Source organism: Hyperolius riggenbachi, chromosome 4 (genome assembly GCF_040937935.1).
Source record: "Hyperolius riggenbachi isolate aHypRig1 chromosome 4, aHypRig1.pri, whole genome shotgun sequence".
Taxonomy (NCBI): domain Eukaryota; kingdom Metazoa; phylum Chordata; class Amphibia; order Anura; family Hyperoliidae; genus Hyperolius; species Hyperolius riggenbachi.
Window position 1 is genome coordinate 468,973,408 of NC_090649.1, and position 28,000 is coordinate 469,001,407.

A 28,000-nucleotide genomic window follows, 5' to 3' on the forward strand; every position below is an offset into this window, starting at 1 on the left:
TGAAACTTTAACATCGATTTTCTCAAAAACTATAAGGTCTTTTTGAAAAAAAAAATTTTCCTCTTATTCCTCCTGATCTCCTTAATATATACTCCAAATTTGAGGCTCTTAGCATTTAAGGGGGCTTTGCTATTAACCCTTAAAGTCGGCGGCTACCTAACATTGATACATGCGTCAACTTTTCCGCTTGGGAGCATGGCCATACGCATTAATTTCGTAATACCCACTGTAATGCGAAAATTACGTGAAAATTACGCTTACGCGAAATTTCGCGAAATCCTTCTTCATTACGATTATGTACTTACGGCCATAATCGTAATTACACTAATTACGCGAAATTTCGCGAAATCGTAATTAGGTCATTACGCTCATCTCTAAAATGTACCCAGCTGTACAGTCTGTACTGCAGAGTCATAGCAGATTCCATGCTGGAAAACAAGCGCAATTTCTGCTTACTGCCAGCTTTGGAATTTTGTAGCTGGCTGCAAATTAAAATGGAAAGGTCATTTTTAATAACATTAGGATACAAGAGGATGTGCAGCCCTCACACACAACAGTAGAAAAATGCTGTACTAGCAAAAATGGAATTGAACTTTAATAGAACATTACTTGAAATTAATTATACATAAAAACTGTAAAAATTACTGGGTTTTAACCGAATATAAAACAAAAAAAAATCTGCTGCACCAATCCATAGATTCTCATCACCTACTCAGAGACCTACAGCTGGCTGATTACTCCCAGTCAGTCTGAACCACTCCCTTAGTCACATGGGCATGCAGAGGAATGGATGATTGGTCAAATGAAGACACACCTACATTGCTGCCTGATCCTCTGACGTCTGTGTCAGTCTCGAGTTCAGAATTGTGGCTTCATATTGATTGGAAGGAAGTGGGTAGTTGGAGATTGTGGAGGAGGAGCTAAGATCTCTGAATTGGAGAAGAAAGTGTTTTGCTTTTTCACTAACTTTGTTTTTTAAGCCCAAATAACATCAAATAATTGTATTTTAACTTTACATTAAAACTGTGCCTGAGCTTTACATTTTTTCTTACCCAGGATGACCCAAACCTCCCAAACTAATCTGACACTAACCACTCCCCCCAGCTTTTTTCCATTTCAAACTTAAGCAGTAATGCAGTAACATAACTGTAATGGTCAACATGGTTCAGAATACATAGGGCTTGATTCACAAAAGAGTGCTAACTGTTAGCATGGCCGTTTTCGCGCGAATTTTCACATGGCGCGCGCTCGCTAAGCGATAACGTTTTCGCGCGCGAACGCGAATTTTCACGCAAAAACGATATCGATTTTGCGGTAAAATTCGCGTTTGCGCGCGCAAACTTTATCGTTTCTCGTGAACATTCGCGAGCGCGCGCAATGCGAAAATTCGAGCGAAAACGGCCGTGCTAACAGTTAGCACTCTTTTGTGAATCAAGCCCATAGAGTGTAAGGTCTCGGCAGGCCGCTGCCGACGGCCCTGCCGCTCACTCACAATTTGTTACCGTCCCTGCTGCTGACCCACAGGCGTGGAGGGCAGCAGGCGGAGGACGCGTCTCAGTGCATGCTCCGTCCACACAACAGTAGTCACGTGTCTCCCTGCTTGTCAGCTGATCAGCTGACATGCGGAGTTCTGATTGGGGGATGTTTGTATTTGTATCTGGTGGGCACGCTCAGACTTCGCCCGTGATAGCCTATGCTGGGCTTGTAGCTGAGAGTGCGCTCGTCTTGCTGCAGATATTCTGTCTCTTGACCAAGCTTCTTGCAGATCTGATACTTTGTTGCCGACCCGGATTGAACCTGACTACTCTTCTTCTGATTTTCTGGTATTGACCCGGCTTGTCCCTGACCTTGCATCTACTGGATTCCCTGTTGCCAAACCTCGGATTGTTTAGGGACCTTGCATGAACGCTGCCTGCCCTGATCCCGGCCTGTCTGACCTTGCATATGTATTGTAATTATACTTTTGTCTGGATTGCCTCAGCCCATAAGCCTCAGGTGACTATTCAGTTATATTGTATCTGCAATTCCTTGCTGTTTTGGTAAAAGCTATATGCCGGGTTGTATGCTACATCTACCTGCAGGGTTGTGTAGTTTTTGTTAGGCAAGAGTGTACGCAGGTGTTAGGGCTGGGTTATAGGTCAGTCATATGAGCATACAGTCTGACCTATAGCTATTAGCCAGACAAGCCTGAAATAGAGATTTTTAACCCTTGAATCCATAATAAGAAGGGGTTATAGCAGAGATGTCAAGCTCAAATACAAAGTAGGCCAAAACTGAACACTGGGATCAAGTCCTGAGCCAATCTTGATGACTACTGGCCAACTCCCTCCCTTATAACGTTCCCTGGTTTCTAATGGCCTCCCTCCATCCCTATACAGCTCACTGACTTTTAGTGCCTCCTTATACAGCTCCCTGGTATATAATGGCTCTCCTCCCCAATACAATTACCTAGTTTTTAGTGGGCCTCCCTCTCCAATACATTTCCCTGGTGTGTAATGCCTTCTCCCTCCCCTAAACAGTTCCTTGGCGTCTAGTGGTCCTCCCTCCCCATAAAGTTCCCTGGTGTTTAGGGCTCCTCCCTTCACTATACAGTTCCCTGGTGGATAGTGGTCCCCTCCCTCCCCAATCATGACTGGATTTCAGGCAAGGCCACAAAAGGCCATGGCCTAGGGCACCAGGAAGCAATGGGCGGGCTGTGGGCTGGCACACTCATGCAGTCAAGTTGCCAAACATGTGAACTGCAGCAGTTGGGCAAGTGTCTGGGGTTCAGGGGATGAAGGGGCAGCAAAAGCGGGCAGCTTATTGTCCGTGACCTGAGCTGTCACATCATCCGAGTCCAACTCCGCCCTCCACCTAGCACCAACCTATCAAAGCAGAAAGCATTGATTTAACCCATAAATGGAATAAAAATTATAACAAATACGATCAATTTAAATGTATTAAATCCATAAAGCAGATTAATAAAACAATTGACAGACTGGTCGTTTGCAATTGACTGGCACCATAAACACTGTGCAATCCAATCAATCAGAAGGTTGATCGTTCAGTAAAATTGCATCATTAATAAGCATCTTTATATACGTTGATTACTGGGATCAATAAAAATGTGTGTGTGGTAGGGGGTTACTATTGGTGATAGTGGTCTTGGGCAGTAAAAAGTACTAATCTGGCCATGTTCCCGATACAGTTCCCTGGTGTCTAGTGCTCCCCTCCCCTACACATTTACCTGGTGTCTAGTATTTCCCCCCTCCCTTCCCCATATGGCTTCCCTGGTGATCTAGGGCTTCACTTTTAGTATTGCTTCTCTGGTGGTCTAGAGCGGGCCAAATATAATGCAAAGTGGGGGAACTGCTTGCAGGCCAAATTTGATAGCTCTGCGGGGCAGATTTGGCCTGCGCACCAGAGTTTGACATGTATGGGCTACAGGAAAGTTATTTCCAGAATTACCATGTTTTTCGGCATAAAGGTTGCACATTTTCTCCCCCCAAAAGGGGAGAAAAGTCCCTGCATCTTATATGCCAAATACAGACCCGCCGATACAAACTTCCGACCTGCCGCAATGTCGGGACTCCCTGTATTGTCCCCATGTCTCCTCCTCTCACCTTATCCATGGCTCCAGCGGCGATCTGAGACCTCTCCTCTCCCTTTACTGCGCTCCTAGTGCCGGCTACTGCTGATGATGCGATCAGCAGAAGCCGGCACTAGGGGAGCAGTAAGCGATAGGAGAGGTCCCCTCTGGAGCCGTTGATGAGGGGAGCCTTGCTGCTGCTGCATATACTTCTACACAGGGGAGTGGAGGAGGGCACAAGAGGAGAGCGGAGGTGGACACACGGGGGCAAAGGAGGACACATGGTGGGCAAAAGGGGACACATGGGGACACAGGAGAACACATGGGGTAAGGTACACGGGGGACACAATAATTAGGGGAGATGCTTCTGGACCATGGATGCACCAGTTTTATTATATTTTTTCCCCTGGTTTTTGCCCTTTAAAACTAGGTGCATCTTATAGGGTTTTTTTCTTTGATGATTCTTGTAAGGGCCAAGAATACCTGGGTGAGAAGTAGGTAGAGACCGGGAGCCCAATGGTGAAGTATCGCCAGGTATAGGGAGGATAAACTTATACAGCTATATACTCACAAAGGTGGGTGGCAGTTCCTGCAACCATCGTATAGGCCTGCAGGGAATTTACCGTCCCTGCTTGGTACTCCAGGTCCTGCTGGATATTGGATGGTCGCTCTCCTGTAGTATGATAGAATTTTCAGAAAAATTGCAAAGCTGTTACCTCCAAAGGAGTTCTGACTGGTAATGGGTAGGATAGGGGCGCCCAATAAGTGTTCTATTTTAGTATTTTAAAATATAGATTAAAAAAATATATAAAGAGGGGTAATTGCTTACCTCTCCTGAAGATATAGACACACGTTCAACTGGAAAAAAGTTTTTATGCAAAAAGCAATCTGACAACGCGTTTAATGGGTCATGGCCCGCTTCCTCAGGTCAATATCTTCTGAAGAGGTAAGTGATTATCTCTCTTTTTATATATATTTTGATATTTAATTAGAACACACATTGGGTGCCTCCATGCTACCCATTACCAGGTGCATCTTATACTCCGGAGTGTCTTATATGCCAAAAAAATTGCTGACAAATCTAGTTAGCGCATACGTTTATTTTCACTCCAGGTTTGCTACGAAGACTACAAATTGTACATTTAAAAATATGTATCGTTTTGGGGCTGCAAGAATCAGTGGGTGTCAGCAACAGTAACTCACCCACTCACCCCTGTAAATCATGTGGTAAAATGACTTAATTTGTAGCTTTTTCCATGCGTACAGGAGGAGAGGCCACCCAAACTAGCATAGCACATATCAGCGGCCTACAAATGATATCATTCTCCCTTCAACATGCAGGAGAACAGAGGCGCCAAAAGGATAAAAGGAAGCTAAATGAGCTTAAAAACCAAATTCTTGGTAAATAGAGGAGGTAGTGGTGGACTTACCTCCTCCAAGTAGACACACAATGACTGTAGTAAACACAGTCAATATATTTTATTTATGAACTCCAAATATGCAACGCGTTTCGCAGATTTGATCCCACTTCATCAGGCAATAACAACGGAGCAATAGCATATGTGGTCAGTAGAAGAGCCAGGCACCTCTGGGAGACAGAGGTGCCTGGCTCTTCTACTGACCACATATGCTATTGCTCCGTTGTTATTGCCTGATGAAGCGGGATCAAACCTGCGAAACGCGTTGCATATTTGGAGTTCATAAATAAAATATATTGACTGTGTTTACTACAGTCGTTGTGTGTCTACTTGGAGGAGGTAAGTCCACCACTACCTCCTCTATTTACCAAAGAATTTGGTTTTTAAGCTCATTTAGCTTCCTTTTATCCTTTTGGCGCCTCTGTTCTCCTGCATAATATTGAGTCCACCCTGGGTGGAGGGTTGAACACCCTTTTTCTCATCTACAGAGAGCGACTTCTTATTCCTGAGTGGGGTCAGGAAAATCTCCCCACCTGCCTTTACAGTGGTTGCCTAATGGTAACCCTGGTTTGTGAGTATTAATATCTACTCTATCTAGTAACCATTTACCAGTACATATTACACTATTGGGGCTCTTGGTGTTCCTTGTTTTTATTCTCCCTTTAATGCTCCTGTGAGGCAAACCTTGAGATTCTTGCCTAGGGAAAGTCCACTAATAAAACCTCAAGGAATTTTATTTTTACTAATAAAACACTTCCCTCAACATATGAAACTTTTCCTCATGTTATCTTAATTTATCTGCCATTGTTTGTTTGTTTTTTTGTTTCAGAACTACTGCTCAAATTAGTGGCCTATACCTGCAGTGGTGCTTCGCCATAATGTGTCCCATAGCCGCCCTGCACTCAGTTATATCCATATTGTACATCTAACCAGGGCCAAATTATAACAACAGGAGTTCTGGAGTGCTAAACTCCGCCCTCTGGCAAACCTTCAAATCCTGACGTAAACCTGGGTTTGCCTGCTGAACTGCACCACAAGTGTGCAGGCTGCTCCAGTTTCCTGGCAGGCCCAGCTGTACCTCTCCCCACAAACCTGCACAGTGGGCTCCAACTGGCTATGCTGGTGCCAGGCTGAGGTCGCTTCCCCTGGAGCACCAGGCTGATGTCACTTCCCCTGGAGCATAGAGAGCTGCTACATGCATGGAGCTGAGCTGGTCATCCCACAGGAAGCATAGGGAACTGGATGGGCAGTCCCATCTAGCTTGCCCATTCAGCTCTCTATGCTCAGAGAGTGGTGGCAGCAACGCAGCTCCAGGGTAGTGAGAGTCACCCCTCAGCACATGTGCGCCTCTAGGCTCATGCCTAGTGTGAATAGTGCTAAATAGTGCTAATTCCAAGTTCAGATTTAGCTGGGGTCTGAATTTGCTACGGGAGAAAAAGAGGGATAGGGGCAGGGGCCCAAGCCACCTTTGCCCCAGGGTCCCATTGGGGCTTGAACCGGCCCTGTGAACTAATAAAACCAATTTTCTCTATGGCAGCACCAGGATCCTGCACACCAAATCTTCCTGCTTCTATTTTAGGGCCCCCTTTAGGCCTATTTTTTCAGGTCCAAGGCACAGTGTAGCCTTTCTATAACATTATTCCTAAGCGCTAAGAAACAGTAATAGCAAACACTGCAGTGTTATTAAAACGAATCTGAAAACAGATCACAGTACTGTAATGTAACTACAAGACAAGCAGGCTAATAGCAAAAGACCGATCAATTTAATGAATAACACAAAAACAACAAAACAGAAAAAAAAACAGCATGTGTATGTGGTTGTCAGAGGTACGATGGCGTAGTATGATTTATATGACATGAATCACTACACCCCAGACAGGTTAATGTATGAGATGCTAAATTGACTGTCATGTTTAGACTGCATAAACACCATTAAGGGCCCTGTTCCCAAACACTCGCTGTTATTTTACAACATTAACAACCACGGCAAGAACCTTCTCCAGCAAAACTTACACTTTCTTCTCTGTGTATTTTATGAAACTTAGTTACAGATTGTCAAACAAGACTTAAAGAGGAACGTCAGCCTAAACAAACATACTGACATTAAGTTACATTAGTTATGTTAATTAAAATAGATAGTTAATATAATCCCTTACCCACCCTGTTTTAAAAGAACAGGCAAATGTTTGACTTCATGAGGGCAGCCATCTTTTTGGTTGAAAGGAGCTGACAGGGAGCATGAGACACAGTTCCAACTGTCCTGTGTGCTGATCACCCCTCCCAGTTGCTAGGCAACATGAATAACAACATAGGAAATCCCATCATGCTTTGCACAGCATCAGGGAAAAAAAAGCCCAGGCAGTTTTCTTTGATGGGTGGAGCTTAGCTTAAAAATGCAGATAAAAATGATGCTTTGGTAAGAAAAACAAAGTTCTGATGCTGTGAAACTGTTAAAGAAACACCAAGCCTTTTCAGTTCTGCTGAGTAGATTTTTAGTCCGGAGGTTCACTTTAAGGTGGCCATACATCAGGCGACTTAGCGGTCGATGGACCATCTGATTCGATTATTATAATCGGATGAAAATCGGTGCCAACAAGAGCATGCCCGATCGATGATGCGACCGATTTCGGGCTGAAATTGGTCGCCTACATTGATTGGACATGCTGCAAGATGTAGGGCCAACATGCTTGATCGAGTGTGCGGCTGTAACGGCGTGCAATATCGGGATGAGCGATGGACATGATGGAACCCCCAGCACTGCCCCCCATTTCAAATGTGCCCCCCCAGTGTCCCATGCAGTATACTTTACTGGTCGGTGTCTGCTGCTAGCTCTGTCCTCATACATGCGCCCCATGTGGTTGCCGGCATAACGTGGGCATGTGACATCACACATGCACCCACGTATACAGTGGCAACCATGTGGGGCGCATGTATGAGGACAGAGCCCAGAGCCAACAGCAAACACCAACAGCTAAAGTATACTGCACTGGACACCGGGGGACACATTTTACATTAGGGGGACAGTGCCGGGGCTGGTGAGATGGCAGATGCAGCGTAACAAGGCCAATTTCTGAGAGATTTCATGCTGAAACCAATCAGGAATTTGCAGAGCCGGGGCGAGGTGCTCCAGCACCCAAGTCTGAGACACCAAAGTGCGCCCCTCCATCCTCCCACCCCAGCCGTCACACACTGATTGCTTTTAGACTAAGAGGTGCCCCAGGGCCCCCACCTCCTTAAAGGGAACCAGAGATGAACGTTTCACACAAAATAAACATATCAGTTGATAGCTTGTAAAAAATAAATGCTCTACCTGATAATTTTGCCGCTCTGGTGTGCCTTTTTTAGTGTTTTTTATCCATTATTGCTCCAGGAAAAATCAAATATGGCCGCCGGCTCATATCCCTTCTTCTTCCGGGTTATCAGTTGTTCTGGATGTGCTGTCTAGGCTATATGAGACTATGCTGCTATCTAGGCTAAATGCAGCCTTTCATCTATGTGCTTTCATTTTGGTATGATATCTGCCTGTAGGAAGTGTCTCTCATAGGAATGAAACTGCCGTTATTATCAGGATCTAGTGCACACAGAGCACACAGAGCACACAGGGATCATATTACAGCCACAGAGCTTCTCTCTCAGGAGCAGCAGCCTCTCCCATATCATCACAGCTCTCAGTATGCAAAGCATGAAATCTAAGCCAGGAGAGGGGAAGGCTTGGTCTTGAAAAGACTACACAGAAGAGTGACTCAGCTATAATGATTCCAGGTCAAACCTCGACTGAATAGTCGAGGTTTGACCTGTGACCTGTGACCTTATCACAGTTGCTAATAGACTAATTAAGCAGATAACAATGAAACTAAAAGCAGGGTAGGTGTTTACTGTCATGTTCCCACTGATAAATGTAATAAAATACATGAGGGTGCTTCATCTCTGGTTCTCTTTAATCTCTAGTTATCTGGCTTGTAGTCACTGCCATGTATCCCGTTTTCTTATTTCTCTCTGCTTCAAACACAATAGGGGAATGATAGCTGAGTGAGTTATGCACTGGCGTTGTAAGGGGGTTGCGGTAAGTGCGGACCGCACTGGGGTGTCAGCAGGGAAGGGTGACGTCACATGCACAGTCTGGAGCCGAAAAGTGGCTCTGCTACACGGGCCCCAGCTGTGATTCTATAAAGTGCCCTTTCTGTTGCCCCCATCCCTCAGAGCTGTGCTGTCGTTTTCAGACCCGCAGATCATCAGAGCGGCATGTCTGTAACATTGTAAATGTTCAGCAGGTGTTCCTGTGAAACGGCTGTTAGGCCTCCACTGTATTACTGTATGGAATTTCCTGGGGATGTATTAAAGGTGTAATTAGCATTAACTGCTGGCTGGTGCCCGGATTTCATTGCAACCTCTTTTCTGATGTCCTATTGTGCATCCCTCCTGCACTGCGATTAGGCCACGCCCATTTAATTAAGCCATGCCCAATCGGCCACCTGTTAGGCCCCGCCACCATGGAAGGAAGGAAGGCTCAGGTCTCTGTCCCAGTCTCCATGCAGCTAGCCAGCTACCCTCAGTGACAACAAGGCAATGTAAGTGCTGCCTGCTGTGACCCCTGCTGCCTTCTGGCTTCCTCACTTCTATTTCTGCCAATCTTCTCTTCCCACTGTCACCTCTTCCTGCTTTCATCACTGTTTGTCGCCCCCTCCCACTGTCATTGCTACTTGTCGCCCCTTGCCGCTGTTGTTGCTACCTGTCACCCTTTGCCGCTGTCATTGGCGCTCATTGTCGCTTGACGCCCTTTTCCGCTGTCACCCCTTCCCGCTGTCATTGCTACTCGTCTTCCCTTCCACTGTCATCTCCGAATGTCACCTCTTTCAGTACCTGACTGCTACTAAAATCTGCTGGCCACCACACACTGGCGCATTCAGCTGGGGGTTACGGATGTCTGGAATACCCCCTTGAGACTCCTGTACCTTTAAAAAAAAAAAATCGCTGAAATTGCTGAAGCGGGCAAGCTGGTAAATGTACAGAGGCTTGCCTCCTGCAGGGTCTGTGGGAAAAACTCAGCTCTCTCAACATTATAAAGACTGCATGTGGACAGCTACATAAGGTATTTCACAGGTTGAAAAGTTTTTGACAGTCCCTAAACTTCAGGAGGGCTGCCTGCAGCTTGTGTGAGAGGCTGGCAGGGACAGCAGACACATTACAGGTCTGCCGGCCACCACAATCTACCTATCACTACCTGCTGGCCACCACAATCTACCTATTACTACCTGCTGGCCACGACAATCTACCTATCGCTACCTGCCGGCCACTACAATATACCTATCACTACCTGCTGGCCACCACAATCTACCTATCACTACCTGCCGGCCACCACAATCTACCTATCACTATCTGCCGGTCACTACAATCTACCTATCACTACCTGCCGGCCATTACAATATACCTATCACTACCTGCCGGCCACTACAATCTACCTATCACTACCTGCCGGCCCTTACAATCTACCTATCACTACCTGCCGGCCACCACGATATACCTATCACTACCTGCCGACCACTACAATCTACCTATCACTACCTGCCGGCCACCACAATCTACCTTTCACTATCTGCCGGCCACTACAATCTACCTATCGCTACCTGCCGGCCACCACAATCTACCTTTCACTACCTGCTGATCACCACAATCTACCTATCACTACCTGCTGGCCACTACAATCTACCTATCACTACCTGCCGGCCACCACAATCTACCTATCACTACCTGCTGGCCACGACAATCTACCTATCACTACCTGCTGGCCACTACAATCTACCTATCACTACCTGCCGGCCACCACAATCTACCTATCACTACCTGCTGACCACTACAATCTACCTATCACTACCTGCCGGCCACCACAATCTACCTTTCACTATCTGCCGGCCACTACAATCTACCTTTCGCTACCTGCTGGCCACGACAATCTACCTATCACTACCTGCTGGCCACGACAATCTACCTATCACTACCTGCAGGCCACCACAATCTACCTATCACTACCTGCTGGCCACGACAATCTACCTATCACTACCTGCTGGCCACGACAATCTACCTATCACTACCTGCAGGCCACCACAATCTACCTATCACTACCTGCTGGCCACGACAATCTACCTATCACTACCTGCCGGCCACCACAATCTACCTTTCACTATCTGCCGGCCACTACAATCTACCTATCGCTACCTGCTGGCCACGACAATCTACCTATCACTACCTGCTGGCCACGACAATCTACCTATCACTACCTGCAGGCCACCACAATCTACCTATCACTACCTGCTGGCCACGACAATCTACCTATCACTACCTGCTGGCTACGACAATCTACCTATCACTACCTGCCGGCCACCACAATCTACCTTTCACTATCTGCCGGCCACTACAATCTACCTATCACTACCTGCTGGCCATGACGATCTACCTATCACTACCTGCTGGCCATGACAATCTACTTATCACTACCTGCAGGCCACCACAATCTACCTATCACTACCTGCTGGCCACGACAATCTACCTATCACTACCTGCTGGCTACGACAATCTACCTATCACTACCTGCCGGCCACCACAATCTACCTTTCACTATCTGCCGGCCACTACAATCTACCTATCGCTACCTGCCGGCCACCACAATCTACTGATTACTACCTGCCGGCCACTGCAATCTACCTATCACTACCTGCTGGCCACCACAATCTACCTATCACTACCTGCTGGCCACGACAATCTACCTATCACTACCAGCTGGCCACTACAATCTACCTATCACTACCTGCCGGCCACCACAATCTACCTTTCACTATCTGCCGGCCACTACAATCTACCTATCGCTACCTGCTGGCCATGACGATCTACCTATCACTACCTGCTGGCCATGACAATCTACCTATCACTACCTGCTGGCCACCACAATCTACCTATCACTACCTGCTGGCCACGACAATCTACCTATCACTACCTGCTGGCTACGACAATCTACCTATCACTACCTGCCAGCCACCACAATCTTCCTTTCACTATCTGCCAGCCACTACAATCTACCTATCGCTACCTGCCGGCCACTACAATCTACCTATCACAACCTGCTGGCCACCACAATCTACTTATCACTAACTGCCGGCCACCACAATCTACCTATCACAACCTGCTGGCCACCACAATCTACCTATCACAACCTGCTGGCCACTACAATCTACCTATCACAACCTGCCGGCCACTACAATCTACCTATCACTACCTGCCGGCCACTACAATCTACCTTCATGGCATTCCTCAGAGATTTTGGTCAACATTGATGTGATAGCATCATGTAGTTTCTGTACATCCAATGGGTAAACACTACTTTCTTATGTGTATAGGGAAGGTTGTCTAATTAAATTAAAATTAAAATCTAATTAAATGCCTTAAGGCTTAGTTCACACATTCTCAGTCAAATGCTTTTCAGCAAGCGTGTAGAAAAGGATTTGACAGCTTTCGGCAATGATCGTCGTTTTTCACACCCATAGGGGGACACAGAGATGTGGTGGTAAATTACTCTAGGGTTGGCTGAAACAACACCTTAGAGTCGCACTGTTATATTGTGGCTATCTCCACTGTTCTGGCCACACCCATTTTCCACCACTGCGTGTGTGGAGGGTGTCAGTAAATTATCAGCACCGGGTATCAAATACCCTAGCTACGCCACTGGCTAGTGGCCACACCCATTTTCCACCACGGTGTGTGTGTGGGTGGTCTCAGTAAATTATCAGCACCGGGTGTCAAATACCCTAGCTGCGCCACTGGAGTTATGCACCCCCTCCTACACTGCGCCCTGAGGCTGGAGCCTAACTTGCCTCTGCCTCGGCCCAGCTCTGGGAATCGGCCTGCGGTGTATGGGCAGGCAACAGATCTTTTTTCAATCAGATTTGAGCAGAGAGAGATCTATCTCTTGTTCTATCTGCCCATACATATCTATGCAAATATATGTATATTTCTACTGAAAATGTATTGAATAGACTCTAAATGTTATTTCTATGATTTAAATTGATATATTTCTCATTTTTAAATGGTAAAATGAAGTAGAACTTAGAGATGGCCTGAACCTCCGATTTTAGGTTCGCGAACTTCGAACCGCAATAGACTTCAATGGGCTGGCGAACTCAAGACTACAAACACTAATTCTGGCCACAAAAGTGATGGAAAATATGTTTCAAGGGGTTTAACACCTGGAGGGAGGCATGGCGGAGTGGGATACACTCCAAAAGTCCGGGAAATATTACGGATTTGACGCACAGCAGGGTTGTAAGGGCAGAAATCACATTGCATTGCTAAATTGGAGGCATAAAGTACTTTTGCGTGTGTATACATCGATCAGGTAGTGTAATTAGTGTACTGATTCACACTGACACACCAAACTCACTGTGTAATGCACCGCAAACAGCTGTTTGTGTAGTGATGGCCATGCTGGACTGGTGCGCACAATGGCGAGAGTGCAGGCGATGGTGTTTTTCAAGCCCATATGGTCGGGCTGTGGTAGCTCAATGACAGAATAACAGTGACTGTCCAGCTGATCGAATTTGGTCTGTCCACAATGAAGCAACGACCTTATTATCTTGGGTCAGGTATGCCCCCCAACACACTCATATAGCCGGTCATTGCTTCATTGTGATACGCAAGCCTCTTCACCGTGGCAAGGTAACGATCACGAAGGAGAATTGACACATATACATGCCTTTTGTTTTGTTGTTGCAGCCGCAGTGCATCCAGAAAAATTAGTCAGGCATGTACACGCACCACAAAAATTATTATAGTGGCTGCTGCTAGCGAATCCACCTGGAGTTGTGGACCCTGTTGGTGGTGGCGGAGGAGGCAGTCAAGCGGCCTGCAGGCAGAGATGCTGTGTGGGGACTGACTTAGTCTTCGGGCAGGCCTGACCGTGCTTTGCAGACCAGGCATCCGTGGTCAGATGGACCCTTGACCCAATGCTGTGTGCCACAGATGACACAACTTGTCTTTCAACTTCACGGTACAGTTTGGGTATCGCCTTTTTTGAGCAATAATTGCAGCCTGGTATCTTCCACTGTGCTGTGTGGCTTTGCTTTTGTGTGCTGCTTTTCCTCAGGTGGTCATCCCATTGCAGTTTTTCCTTTTTATCATGTGCCTTCGTAAGGCAGTTGTCCCTATGCAGGTCTTGGTCTTTCCACGGCTCAATTTTTGGTGGCAGAGTACAGATGGCATTACTCTCATCTGAGGCAGACACCCAAAAAAATGCTCCACTCCGCTGAGCCCTGGGATGATGGCACTTTGGTGATGGCTGCCAACTCAGTGTTAAGTGGGGTGCCAGACTCAGAGCAGGAGGAGTAAGATATGTCACGCTTCCGTGCGGAGACTGAGGAAGATGAGGTGTTCTGTGTTAAATAGTAAACCATGTTCTGACAATATTGGGGGTTGATGGCACATGCCTTCTTCTGAACACTGTACTTTGGCCGAGGGCAGCACGAAATCACGACAGCACGACCTCGAACAGACCTGCCGGGTGGCCTGCCTCTGGCTCTGCCTCTTGTTTTTGTCCATATTGGGGGATGAAGTGAAAGGTATGCACTGACTTGACTAATACAATGTGCAGTCACACAGATCCAGTGAAAGGTATACACTGACTGCTGGTATAATACAATATGCAGTCACACAGATGCAGCGAAAGGTGCTGACTGCTGGCATAATACAATGTGCAGTCACACAGATGCAGTGAAAGGTATACACTGACTGCTGTATAATGATGAGCGAATACACTTGAAATCCTATAACGAGAATCTGTTATTTAAGGGCAAGTCTGCCATCCATTCAAGTGAAAGGTATGCACTGACTGGTATAATGCAATGTGCAGTCACACAGGTGCAGTGAAAAGGTACGCACTGACTGCTTGTATATAAAACAGTGTGCTGTCACACAGATGCAGTGAAAGGTATGCAGTGACTGCTGGTGGTATGGTATAATGCAATGTGCAGCCACACAGGTGCAGTGAAATGGTATGCAGTGACTGGTATATAGAACAGCGGGCTGTCACACAGATGCAGTGAAAGGTATGCAGTGACTGCTGGTATAACAATGTGCAGTCACACAGGTGCAGTGAAAGGTATGCAGTGACTGCTGGTATAACGATGTGCAGTCACACAGGTGCAGTGAAAATGTATGCAGTGACTGCTGGTAGAACAATGTGCAGTCACACAGGTGCAGTGAAAGGTATACAGTGACTGCTGGTAGAACAATGTCCAGTCACACAGGTGCAGTGAAAGGTATGCAGTGACTGCTGGTATAACAATGTGCATTCACACAGGTGCAGTGAAAATGTATGTAGTGACTGCTGGTAGAACAATGTGCAGTCACGCAGGTGCAGTGAAAGGTATACAGTGACTGCTGGTAGAACAATGTGCAGTCACACAGGTGCAGTGAAAGGTATGCAGTGACTGCTAGTATAACAATGTGCAGTCACACAGGTGCAGTGAAAATGGATGCACTGACTGCTGGTATATAAAACAGCGTGCAATCATACAGATGTAGTGAAAAGTATGCAGTGACTGGTATTATAATAGAATGTGCAGCAGTCACACAAGTGCAGTGAAACGGTAGGCACTGAATGTGCTGGGCCTGGCACAGTATAGCAATTAGCAAGGGCCAGCTGCGACAGACAAAACTGTATATGCAGTGTCAGTGGGCCACAAAAAAAAACAAAAACATTACAAGAGCATCAGCTCTCAAAAGAGCTGTTTTGGGGTGCTTTTAAGCAATAAACATCAGCAAGGAGCAAGCTAACAGACCTAACTATCGCTTTCCCTATCTCTCCAATGTATCTCTATCCGATGTATAGGGGTGGGGGGGGGGGCTCCAGGAGGGAGTGCAGCCTGACTGGCTGCCATGTGTCTGCTTACTGTGATGTAGAGGGTTAAAGTTTAGCCCAATGATATAGTATAGGGGGCGGGTAAAACTCGCATAAAGAACCCGCGTTTGCATGCGAACCTTTCGGCCATCTCTAGTAGAACTAATGATGATAGAGAGGACCGGTGTGGTCTGATTTATAAAATGATGTCTTTTGCTTCTGAATTCTTTCTGGTATCAGTGATTAAGGGTGGGGCAGGGGCGTGGTTAGGGGTGTGGCAGGGGTGTGTCTTAAAGTGTTCCTCTTTCTTATCTCAAAAAATTTGGGAGGTATGATAATTAAATGATTCATGGTGGAAGGTAGTGACATAGGGCTGGATTCACAAACAGCTTCTGTTAAATGATCTCTCCTTAAATGACTAACTCATGGTTTAGCTCTCCTTATCTAACTTAACTCATGGTTTAGCTCTCCTCATCTAACTTAACTTATGGTTTAGCTCTCCTTATTTGACATAACTCATGGTTTAGCTCTCCTTATTTATACAATACAATACAATAACATTTCTATAGCGCTTTTCTCCCATAGGACTCAAAGCACTTAGGCTCTCTCAGATTCAGTAATTAGTAGGATGAAGTATTCACACAACAAAAGTTATACTTCTGCAAATGCCAGACTGAACAGGTGGGTTTTTAGTCTGGATTTAAACACGTCCAGGGATGGGGCTGTCCTGATCTGTTGAGGTAAGGAGTTCCAAAACGTAGGGGCAGCATGACAGAAGGCTCTGGGACCAAAAGTTTCCAAGTGGACTCTGGGTATGACTAGATTATTAGAACCTGTGGATCTGAGAATGCGGGGATTGCTACGCAGCTGTAACATATCTTTCATGTATCCAGGGCCTAGATTATTCAGGGATTTAAATGTCAGTAGGCCGATCTTGAATAGGACCCTCCATTCTATAGGTAGCCAGTGAAGGGAATGCAGAACTGGCATTATGTGGCAGTGACGGGGTTGGTTGGTTAGCAGTCTGGCAGCAGTATTCTGTATCAGCTGTAGGCGGTACAAGACCTTTTTTGGAAGGCCAGTGTAGAGAGCATTGCAGTAGTCCAGTCGGGATGTGATGAAGGCGTGGACTAAGGTTGGCAGATCTTCTGGGGGTATGAGGTGCTTGATTTTTGCAATGTTCTTCAGGTGAAAATAGGATGATTTCACCACAGCAGAGATTTGAGTTCTGAAGTTTAAATCCCCATCAATCAGAACTCCCAGGCTACGCACATGATCAGAGCTGCGTAGATCCGTGCCTCCTATTCCCAGTGGTGAAGACTGCAAGTTAAGTTGTTTTGTTATCATGCTCTGCCCTCCAATCAGAAGGACTTCAGTTTTGTCTGCATTTAGTTTCAGCCAGTTGTCATTCATCCATTGCTGTAGTTCACGTAAGCAGGCGTTTATAGTTAGAGTTGGGTCTGTCACACCAGGCTTGAAGGAAAGATATAGTTGGGTGTCGTCTGCATAGCAGTGGTATGTCAGGCCATGTTTTTGGATTAGTTTTCCCAACGGTAGCATGTAAATCGTGAAAAGCAGGGGAGAGAGGATTGAGCCCTGGGGCACCCCATACTTAAGTGTTACAGGGGTGGACAGGAAGGGCCCCATAGACACTTTGTGGGTTCTGCCACTCAAGAAGGATTGGAACCACTGAAGTACTATGCCATCAATGCCGCAGTATTCCTGTAGCCCGTTTATCAAGATGTCATGGTCAACTGTGTCAAAGGCTGCAGAAAGGTCTAGCAGTATGAGGATCGAGCACTCTCCTCTGTCTCTTGCCATGAGCAGGTGGTTGCATATTTGGATGAGGGCAGTTTCAGTGCTGTGGTGTTTCCTGAAGCCAGACTGGAATGGGTCATAATTGTTATTTTGTAGGATTCTGGCTTCTAGCTGGAGGTATACAGCTTTTTCAATTAGCTTGCCCAGAAAGGGGAGGTTAGAGACAGGTCTGTAGCTGGTCATTGCATCTGGGTCCAGGGAGGGTTTTTTGAGGAGAGGCCTGATGATTGCTTCCTTCAGTAAAGCAGGAAATATCCCTGATTGTAAGGAACAGTTAACAATTTTGAGGAATACCGGTACGAACAGGTCGGGGCAGTTCAACATGAACTTTGTTGGGCCAGGATCCAGGTGACAGGTAGTTAGGCGGACGTGAAGGAGGATGCTTGATGTGACTTCTTCATCAATTTCTTTGAAGTTTGACCAAGGTGTTACGTTGTCTCTGCTAATGGTCTTCGGCGCTATATTAGGCTCAGATGCTGTAAGTTGGATGGCGGACCTTATAGCGGAGACTTTGTCTGTGAAGAAATGGGCAAATTGGTCACAGAGGTCCTTTGAAGACTCGATATTAAGTTTTTGACATGCTGGGTTGCAGAGTTTTTCCACTGTGCGGAACAGTTGGGCTGGTTTGTTAACTGCATTTGCAATCTCTTGTGATAGAAAGGATGATTTTTTTCCCGTGATTACCTTTTGGTAGCTCTTCAAGTGGAAGATTAAGGCATGTTTGTCTTCTGGGGACTGAGATTTGCGCCACAGCCTCTCAAGTTTTCGACCTTGTCTTTTCAGCTCTTTTATAGCGTTATCAAACCACTGTGCATGATGGTGTGGAGTAAGATATTTGGTGCGCAGAGGAGCAATGGTCTCAAAGGTGGAGGACACACATTTGTTGTATTTAAACACCAGAGTATCAGGGTCCAAGCTGGAGTCAGTCAATTCATCAAAGCTAAGGTTATCTCGGATATGTTGAGGTGTTAGCCCTTTTAAGCGGCGATATTTTATTTGATTCTTGACCTGGTGTTTGACGGCTGGTATTGAGAGGGAGAAGTGGATAGTGTGATGGTCTGACCAGGCAACAGGATTAATTTCCACATTGGCTATTGACAGCCCACTATGGAATATAAGGTCCAGAGTGTGACCTTTCCTGTGAGTAGCAGAGCTGATTGATTGGAGGAAGCCCAGTTCATGTAAGGCACGAGGTAGCTCTTTTCCAAATTGTGAAGAGGAGTCGTCCACCCATGTATTGAAATCTCCAAGAACAATCCATCTGGGGTGTTCCAGTGTTAGGTTGCATAGGAGGTCTACAAGTTCCTCAAGGAAGTCTGAGTATTTTTCTGGTGGGCGGTAGATCAGCAATATGTTAATGTTTTCCTCAGCTAAAAGTTGCACCCCCAAGCATTCAAACGAGTTGGTAGGACCTACAGTAAGTGGTCTGATTTTCAAAGCTGATCTAAAGCAAAGTGCAACCCCTCCTCCCCTGCGTTCTTTCCTGTTGCAGTATATCACGGAATAGTTTGTTGGCACAGCTGCCTCCAGGGTGGGGCCAACAGGTTCAGAAAGCCAGGTTTCAGTCAGGCAGGCCAGATCAGAAGACTCTATTAGATCATGTATGATTGCTGTTTTGTTGTTGTTTATTGATCTGACGTTGCAGAGGACAGCCTGTTATTTGACATAACTCATGGTTTAGTTCTCCTTATCTAATTTAACTCATGGTTTAGCTCTCCTCATCTAACTTAACTCATGGTTTAGCTCTCCTTATCTAACTTAACTCATGGTTTAGCTCTCTTTAACTTAACCTCCTTGCCGGTTATCCCGAGCTCAGCTCGGGGTAACCTGCGCAGGAGGATATCTCAGGCCCCGCTGGGCCGATTTGCATAATTTTTTTTTTGTTACAAGCAGCTAGCACTTTGCTAGCTGCTTGTAATTTCCGATCGCCGCCGCTCGCCGCCGATCCGCCGCAATCCGCCGCGCCGAGTCGCTCCCCCCGCCCCAGAGCCCTGCGCTGCCTGGCCAATCAGTGCCAGGCAGCGTTGAGGGGCGGATCGGGATTCCCTATGACGTCCCGACGTCCATGACGTCGGTGACGTCATCCCGCCCCGTCGCCATGGCGACCGGGGAAGCCCTGCAGGAAATCCCGTTCTCAACGGGATTCCCTGCATACTCTGATCGCCGAAGGCGATCGGAGTGGGTGGGGGGATGCCGCCGCTTAGCGGCTATCATGTAGCGAGCCCTTGGCTCGCTACATGATTTAAAAAAAAAAAAATTAAAAAAATGTGCGGCGCTGCCTCCTTGCCGGATTTTTTAGACCGGCAAGGAGGTTAACTCATGGTTTAGCTCTCCTCATCTAACTTAACTCAGGGTTTAGCTCTGCTTATTTGCTTATCTGATGCATTAGCACTGCTTACAGTTAAGGTGAAAAATAAGTAACCTTTATGAATCAACCCTTATTTGACATAACTCATGGTTTAGCTCTCCTTATTTGACATGCTCACAGGAGCTGCTGATATGTAGCCAAATGGGATGAGCAGAGAAATTTCACAATTCACAGTTGAAAATTGGAATTTGAAATTCAGTTACGTAAAAGTCTTGTTGTCTCCTGTATGTGCCGAAACCAATTCCAGGCACGACCCAAATGTGCTTGCCGAATTAAACGGATTCTGAATTGTGCCTCCATTACTCCCTTAAAAACCCTGCAACATCTGCACCCACCCTCCATATCACATCACTCTTATCTTGGGTTCCCTTTAACTAAATAGCCATCTCTAGGGATCATGGGAAGTGTAGTCATGTGCATTCTGTTGCCATGGAGAGGATTGATGATCCCCCATCCAGTGGGGGAGGTAAGGAGGAGTTCAATACCGACACTCTGGATTTTCAGTGACGTATCGGATTAGCTGTACAAATAACAGATTCTCAACAGAGGCGGACGGTTCGGGTTGCCTCTGCCGAGTTCAGACTATATTTACACTTTTAAAATGTACCTGAGCCGAAGCTCAGGCACACAAAACCAGCCACTTACTTTAACTCACTCACTTTAAGCAGGTGATCTGATTGAGCACCTGAACAGACAGTGGTAATGATGAACTGCTAACACTATTAGGGAAATATGGGTGTGCCATTCACTAAACAATATTCTTCTGGTCTGTTTGCCAATTAGTATATTCTAAATTCTCTTTCACGCCTGGAAATTCATAACTGTCTGCAGGCTGGACTTAAAAGCTATTTTTTAATGACATTAAATGGCCAAATGGCTTGCATAGATCTGGTACACGTTACATCAGTTTTCTGATGGACTTTTACATACACTTTAACTATTCTGCTTTTCCGACGCTAGAGAGTTGTGAATTTTTTTTTTTAAATTCCTACTGGCAACAGCAACCACATGAAAGAGAAAAGAATGTCACTGAAATAACTAAACTATTTGGAGACTGCAGAGTGACCCTGATCACCTTGAAATTTCTGAAAGTTGTCCGGACTTTCTTCCCACTCTGAAGTTTCACTTTATGAAAGCTTGCGTCTCCTTCCAAATTGACGTGCGGTTTCTTCTTGTGATCTGGAAAATTCTTCAGAAGAGACGCCGATTTGCTGGTTAAAGAACCGCTGTAGAGAAAATCCTGACGTCCTCTACCCTTATAGTCGTTCATGTAACAGTTAAAGTGTACCTCCGGCCATAAGAAATAAGACTCTCTGGCTTTTTGTATAGCCGGACTGATATCCGAGCACCTATTATCTGTACAGTATTTACATTAAAGCGGACCTAAACTGTAAAAATAAATCCCACACTCTCAGCACAGTCCACAAAAGTTATAATAGTAGCACGAATAAGGCCTCTTGCACACTACATGCGACTCAGATTTTTTAATACGATCCAATTTTTTATTCCGATTAACCTGCTGAGCGGTCTGGACGAGCTCAGCTCGTCCAACACCGCCAGAGGCTGCCGCTCAGGCCCTGCTGGGCCGATTTGCACCAAATAAAAAGCAGCACACGCAGCCGGCACTTTGCCAGCCGCGCGTGCTGCCTGATCGCCGCTGCAGCGCGGCGATCCGCCGCGTGCAGCGGCGATCCGCCGCGTGCAGCGGCGAAAGAGGGTCCCCCCAGCCGCCCGAGCCCAGCGTAGCCGGAACAAACAGTTCCGGCCAGTGCTAAGGGCTGGATCGGAGGCGGCTGACGTCAAGACGTCGGCTGACGTCCATGACGTCGGCTGACGTCCATGACGTCACTCCGCTCGTCGCCATGGCGACGAGGGAAGCGAAACACGGAGGGCCGCTCATTGCGGCCTTCCGTGTTATCTCTTGCCGCCGGAGGCGATCGGAAGATCGCCTCCGGAGCGCCCTCTAGTGGGCTTTCATGCAGCCAACTTTCAGTTGGCTGCATGAAATAGTTTTTTTTTTATTTAAAAAAAAACCCTCCCGCAGCCACCCTGGCGATTTAATCAGAACGCCAGGGTGGTTAAGAAAACGTAGCAGCATGCAGTACTTTTTTTTTTTAATCAGAATCAAAAACCAGATCGTATAAAAAAATCGGAATCACATGTAGTGTGTGTAAGAGGCCTATAGGTTTGAAAATTGAGCTTTCGTGGCAGAAAATACAGGTTTTGGTGTTTAGCCACACCTTTCCTCTTGAAAAAACTGCCATGGCAGTTTTCTGCTCTTATAAATGCTTCTAAGAGAAAATACCATGGAGGGAGGCTGGGGGTAGAACTTAGAGCAGCCAAGGTGTGTCATACACCACTGAGCCAATCAAAGGGGAGGAGGGTAGAAAAGAAAAAGGAGTCTACTATCAGCTACAGTATCCACAGCGACAGACACACTATGGTACATACCAGAGATGCCACTTAAAGGGGCACTATGACGAAAAATTGAAAATATGTGCAAACATACACAAATAAAAAGTACGTTTTTCCCAGTGTAAAATGAGCCATAAATTACTTTTCTCCTATGTTGCTGTCACTTACAGTAGGTAGTAGAAATCTGACAGAAGTGACAGGGTTTGGACTAGTCCATATCTTCATAGGGGATTCTCAGCAAGGCTTGCATTCTTTATAAAGATATCCCCTAAAAAGGATTTAAACAAGGCTGCTGGCCAGCTTCCCTGCTCGCTACACAGATTTTTGGCAGTTGGACGGAGCAACTGCCATTCACTAAGTGATTTTGAAAATAAATACATTCCTGAGAATCCCCTATGAAAAGATGGACTAGCCTTAAACCTGTCACTTTTGTCAGATTTCTACTACCTACTGTAAGTGACAGCAACATAGGAGAAAAGTCATTTATGGCTCATTTTACTCTGGGAGAAACGTACTTCTTATTTGTATGTGTTTGCACGTATTTTACATTTTACAATTTTTCGCCATAGTGCCCCTTTGATGCAGAAATCACCTGTTGCTGCACTGGGTAAAAAAATAAATAAATAGTGAAACAGTGAAATAGTCATAGTAAAGCTCTATTTACACTTGCTGTTACACGTTTTTTTTTCTTCTCCATAGCAGTGCATTATGAAAAATCTTTTAGTTAAAACACGTATAGTGTGAACTGAGCCATTGGGAAACATGGGCGTTACTTTTAAAATCAGTTGTCCTTTCAGTTATAACTGAGAGCAAATGATTAAGTGTAAATGGGGAATAAGAATCAATCTGGCACTTTTTCACTTTTTATTTACACTTTCGGTTCGCTTTTAATTGGACTGTGTCTACATCATTTAAAAGGTTGAATAACAGCTGGAAGACCAAAGGTAGACTAGATCAGAGAAACACATTTAAAGGACAACTGAAGCGAGAGGGATACGGAGGTTGCCATATTTATTTCCTATTAAAGGACCACTATCGCGAAAAAAGTAGGCATTTAAAATCTGACAGAACTGAACAGTCCATCTCCTCATGGAGGATTCTCAGGGTTTTGTTTGTTTTCAACGGCATTTCCTGAACAGCAGTTTAACTGCCAAAATAGTATGACACCAGCCAGCCTCCCTACTCACCTGCACACTATTTTGTCAGTTAGACTTTGCAACTGCTGTTCAGGAAATGCTGTTAAAAACAAAGAAAACCATGAGAATCTGCCATGAGGTGATGGACTGGCCCAAAACCTGCAAGTTCTGTCAAATTTTAACTGCCTACTGTTTTTGCGATAGTGCTCCTTCAAGCAATACCAGCTACCTGGCTATCCTGCTGATCCTCTGCCTCTAATACTTTTAGCCATAGGCCCTGAACAAGCATGCAGCAGATCAGGCGTTTCTGATTGTCAGATCTGACAAGCTTAGCTGCATGCTTGTTTCTGATGTGATTCAGAGACTACTGCAGCAGGACTGCCAGGCAACCGGTATTGTTTAAAAGGAAATAAATATGGCAGCCTTCATCAGAGCCGGATTAAGGCTAAATGGGGCCCTAAGCAAAGTAACTGATTTGGGCCCCCCATCATGTCGTAATAGAATCAGAACATGCAGCTGCACAGCAACATGCCGCACACACCGGGGCAGCCGAGCTACTGGTTGCTATGGGCAACAGCCCTCTTTCCTCTGTGGGTGCACAATGCAGGGAATAGCAGCAGCAAAATGCAGAGTGAGAGATGAATAGCTGGGACATTTGCACTCAGGGGCTGGGGCACCCCTGTGAAGAGGGCGCCAGATATCACAGCAGCAGCACTTTCCCCCTGCATCTCCAGCCTGGCAATAGCAGAAAGCTCTGGACACCGCCAAACTGGAAGCCATTCCCCAGACAGAATTACATAACCACCCCCACCACCGAACAACCGATTTCCTCCAAAACTAGACAGCCACCATGCAGCCTCCATCCCAGTGAATACGATAGTTCAGCAGAGAAGGCAGCTGCAGCGGGGGAGAATGACAGTACCAGATGACTCACATTCACATATTGCGATCCATGCAATAGAGGTCCCGTCATCCGGAGCCCATCTGTCTCCTCTAGAGTGCTGCCACTCTGTTACTACTACTATTACTACTTCCTACTTCCTGTCTGATCTGAGAATCAGGAAGTTCAGAGCGAGCGGCTGCACTGTAGAAAAGACAGATGGGTTTCAGATGACGGGATCTCTATCGCTTGGATCATGGATAGGTGAGTAAGCGTTTGCCATCTGTTGCTATCATTCTTGCTGCAGCTGTGGTTCTCTGTGGGAAGGGAGGGCGGAGTGGGCAGCGGCAGAGCACACAGTAGCAGGAGGGGGACCTAGGAGGAGAGCCTGGCTCTGAAGACAATCAGCAGCGCACGGCATCATTTGACAAGACAAATAACATTTATATCGCGCTTTTCTCCTGGCGGACTCAAAGCGCCAGAGCTGCAGCCACTAGGACGCGCCCTATAGGCAGTAGCAGTGTTAGAGAGATTTGCCTAAGGTCTCCTACTGATACTGAATAGGTGCTGGCTTACTGAACAGGCAGAGCCAAGATTCGAACCCTGGTCTCCTGTGTCAGAGGCAGAGCACTTAAAGGGACTCCGAGCAGTGCCTGTGGGTATGCCTTCATGCATACCCACAACGAATTAATTACATCCTCACACCTACCAGCATGATGTTTGTAATTATATCCCCCTGGGTTCCTTATATTTCATTGCATTGTGCTGATCGAGCTGCCGACTTTGGAGAAAAGTCGTCCTGTGGCCGCGCTTTCGATCGCAAAAATAGCGCAAACTAAAAGTCATAGGGCGGCCGTTTATATATCATTGGAAAGAGGAGAAAGAGAGCTTTAAAATGATATGCATCTTTCCATAGTTACTGCACTGCTCAGAGTCCCTTTAGCCATTATACCATCCAGCCACCGCTGACAGGATGGCGAGGGCTGGTTTATGTGCTGAAGGGGCCCCTTTGATTCTGAATGGGGGCCCTAAGCAACTGCTTTTGTTGCCTGGTCAGTAATCCGGCCCTGGCCTCCATACTCTTCTCACTACACTTGTCCTTTAACTCATCCAGTCACATGTTGCTTCCAGGATCGGTTAAGCAGCGGGCAGACGACAGCGAAAATCAGGATCAAAATGCGGTGGTTGTGCAAATGCCGGTAAGTGATACTACCGACGACTGTCCATTCATCTGAATGGCCAGCGTTTAAATGATGAACACCACTGCCATCATTTACAGTAGCAGAAGCGTCCGTCTGAACAGGCCCTAATGCAGTTTAGTACATACACCCCATTCTTGTGCTGAAGGAATTTAGATTTTAGTTTTTGTCCAGAGATAGGCTTTATCTCTCATAGTTTCAATGGACATGAGTCTGGGAAAAAATACTTCTCAACTCTTTTAAAGTGGACCTGAACTCAGAACTTCCTCTCTGCTCTAAAAGATAAGCAACAGTTTAAAAACTTTGAAAGTGTAATGGTTAAGGGCTCTGTCTCTGATACAGGAGGCCAGGATTCGAATCTCGGCTCTGCCTGTTCAGTAAGCCTGCAGCTATTCAGTGGGAGATCTTGGGCAAGTCTCCCTAACACTGCTACTGCCTATAGAGCACGTCCTAGTGGCTCTGGTGCTTTGAGTTTGCCAGGAGAAAAGCGGGATATAAATGTTCTGTGTTTGTTAAAGTAAAACATTTCTTTGTTACAGCTGATAAAAATCCTGCAATAAATCTGCAGTATGTCTACTTCTTGCTTTCATGGAAGCAGACATAGTGTTAACATCCTGTGTTTACCAATTGCCTGCTCTGCCGTGGTAGAGGAGATTACTGCGCTGACACAGCTGAGAGATCAAATTACAGTGCATAGATGAGGAGAAATTAGACCGGCTAAACGCTCTTAGGGCTTGTTTACACTAAGGCTCCCTGCACACTGCAAATCTGTTTTGCGATTCCGATTTGCAATTCCGATTTTACTTGAATGCAATCAACAGAAAAACGGAGGCAAAAACGCAGCATGCAGTAACGGTAAAAAAATCGGAATCGGATGTAAAAACAGATTAAAAATCGGAATCGCATGCAGTGTGCAGGGAGCCTCAGGGCGCTTTCGGGATTTTTTAAGCACCAGCGATTTTGAAAATTGCCCTAAAAGCGCTTGTGCAATGGTTCCCTATGAGAGTGTTCACATCTGAGCGGTTCAACTACGATCCGTTCCCCAAAGCGCTGCCTGTACCATTTTCAGGGCAATTTGCCTATAATGGCAGGTATAGGGAAATCACAAAGCACTTGAAAAAGCCATTTGAATTGCGATTTCCAGAGAGCTTTTATGAATACATACATTGTATTTATTCTTTTCCGGGTCAAAGAGTTCACTTCCTGACTGAAAGGGGCACTACAGCGAAAAACTGTAAAATTTAAAATATGTGCAAACATATACAAATTAGAAGTACATTTTTTCCATAGTAAAATGAGCCATAAATGACTTTTCTCCTATGTTGCTGTCACTTACAGTAGGTAGTAGAAATCTGACAGAAGTGACAGGTTCTGGACTAGTCCATCTCTTTATAGGGGATTCTCAGGGATATATTTATTTTCAGAAGCACTTAGTGAATGGCAGTTGCTCTGTCCTGTGTAGTGAGCAGGGAAGCTGGCCAGCATTATTGTTTAAATCCTTTTTTGGGAATATCTTTATATAAAGAATAAAAGCCTTGCTGAGAATCCCCTATGAAGAGATGGACTAGTTTAAAACCTGTCACTTCAGTCAGATTTCTACTACCTACTGTAAGTGACAGCAACAGAGGAGAGAAGTAATTTATGGCTCATTTTACTCTGGGAAAGATGTACTTCTTATGTGTATATGTTTGCACATATTTAAAATTTTACAGTTTTTCGCTGTAGTGCCCCTTGAAGTCAGGAAGTGAAAAAACAAATCGCTCTGCAAAAGCGCTTAGAAAAGCGCCAGTGTTCTCCCCAGGATTAATCAAGTGGGCGCGGCGCCCGGGTAAATGCAATTACCGCCCGGCTGGCGGTGTTCCAGCTATCTTCACCGGTGCCCGGCTATCGCGCTGGGCTCTCTCATAAAAAAAAAAAAAAAAAAAACAAGCAGCGCTGCTCCGTGCACAAGATCTCGCGCTTCCCGGCGAGCTCGTGCATTCATTGGCTGAGCAGTAGAGGCGGGACCAGCACGCGAGGCTGAAGACTGTCTCTTCAGAGACTATCTCCGTGCAGTGGTAGGAGGCGGGACTAGCGCGCGAGGCAGCCGACAGTTCAGAGGCGCGCATTGAGGCTGTCTGCGTGCACGGACGCTGTCAAGCCTGTAAGTATGCTATAACAGGCTGACAGGCCGTGTGATGTAAAGCCATATGAGGGATGTTGCGGGCGGGTTGTCGGGGGCTATTTGGGAGCTATTGCAGGGAATAAATACAGATCGAGTAAAAAAAAGAAAAAAAAAAAAATACACAACGAGTAAAAAAAAACAAACTGCTAAAA

At 46.0% G+C, this 28,000-nt stretch overlaps 1 protein-coding gene across 7 annotated transcripts in view; it reads right to left on the reverse strand.

The window, feature by feature from the left end:
• USH2A (usherin) overlaps nt 1–28,000 on the reverse strand; it is a 1,078,291-nt gene that overhangs the window by 600,068 nt on the left and 450,223 nt on the right. For 6 of the 7 annotated variants that reach the window (XM_068232882.1, XM_068232881.1, XM_068232886.1 and 3 more), the window contains one exon: nt 4,140–4,241. The exons of the other annotated variant lie outside the window; for it this stretch is intronic. In XM_068232882.1, coding sequence (XP_068088983.1) covers nt 4,140–4,241 — 102 coding nt within the window. The remainder of the gene's footprint in view (nt 1–4,139; nt 4,242–28,000) is intronic. 7 annotated transcript variants of the gene reach the window in all.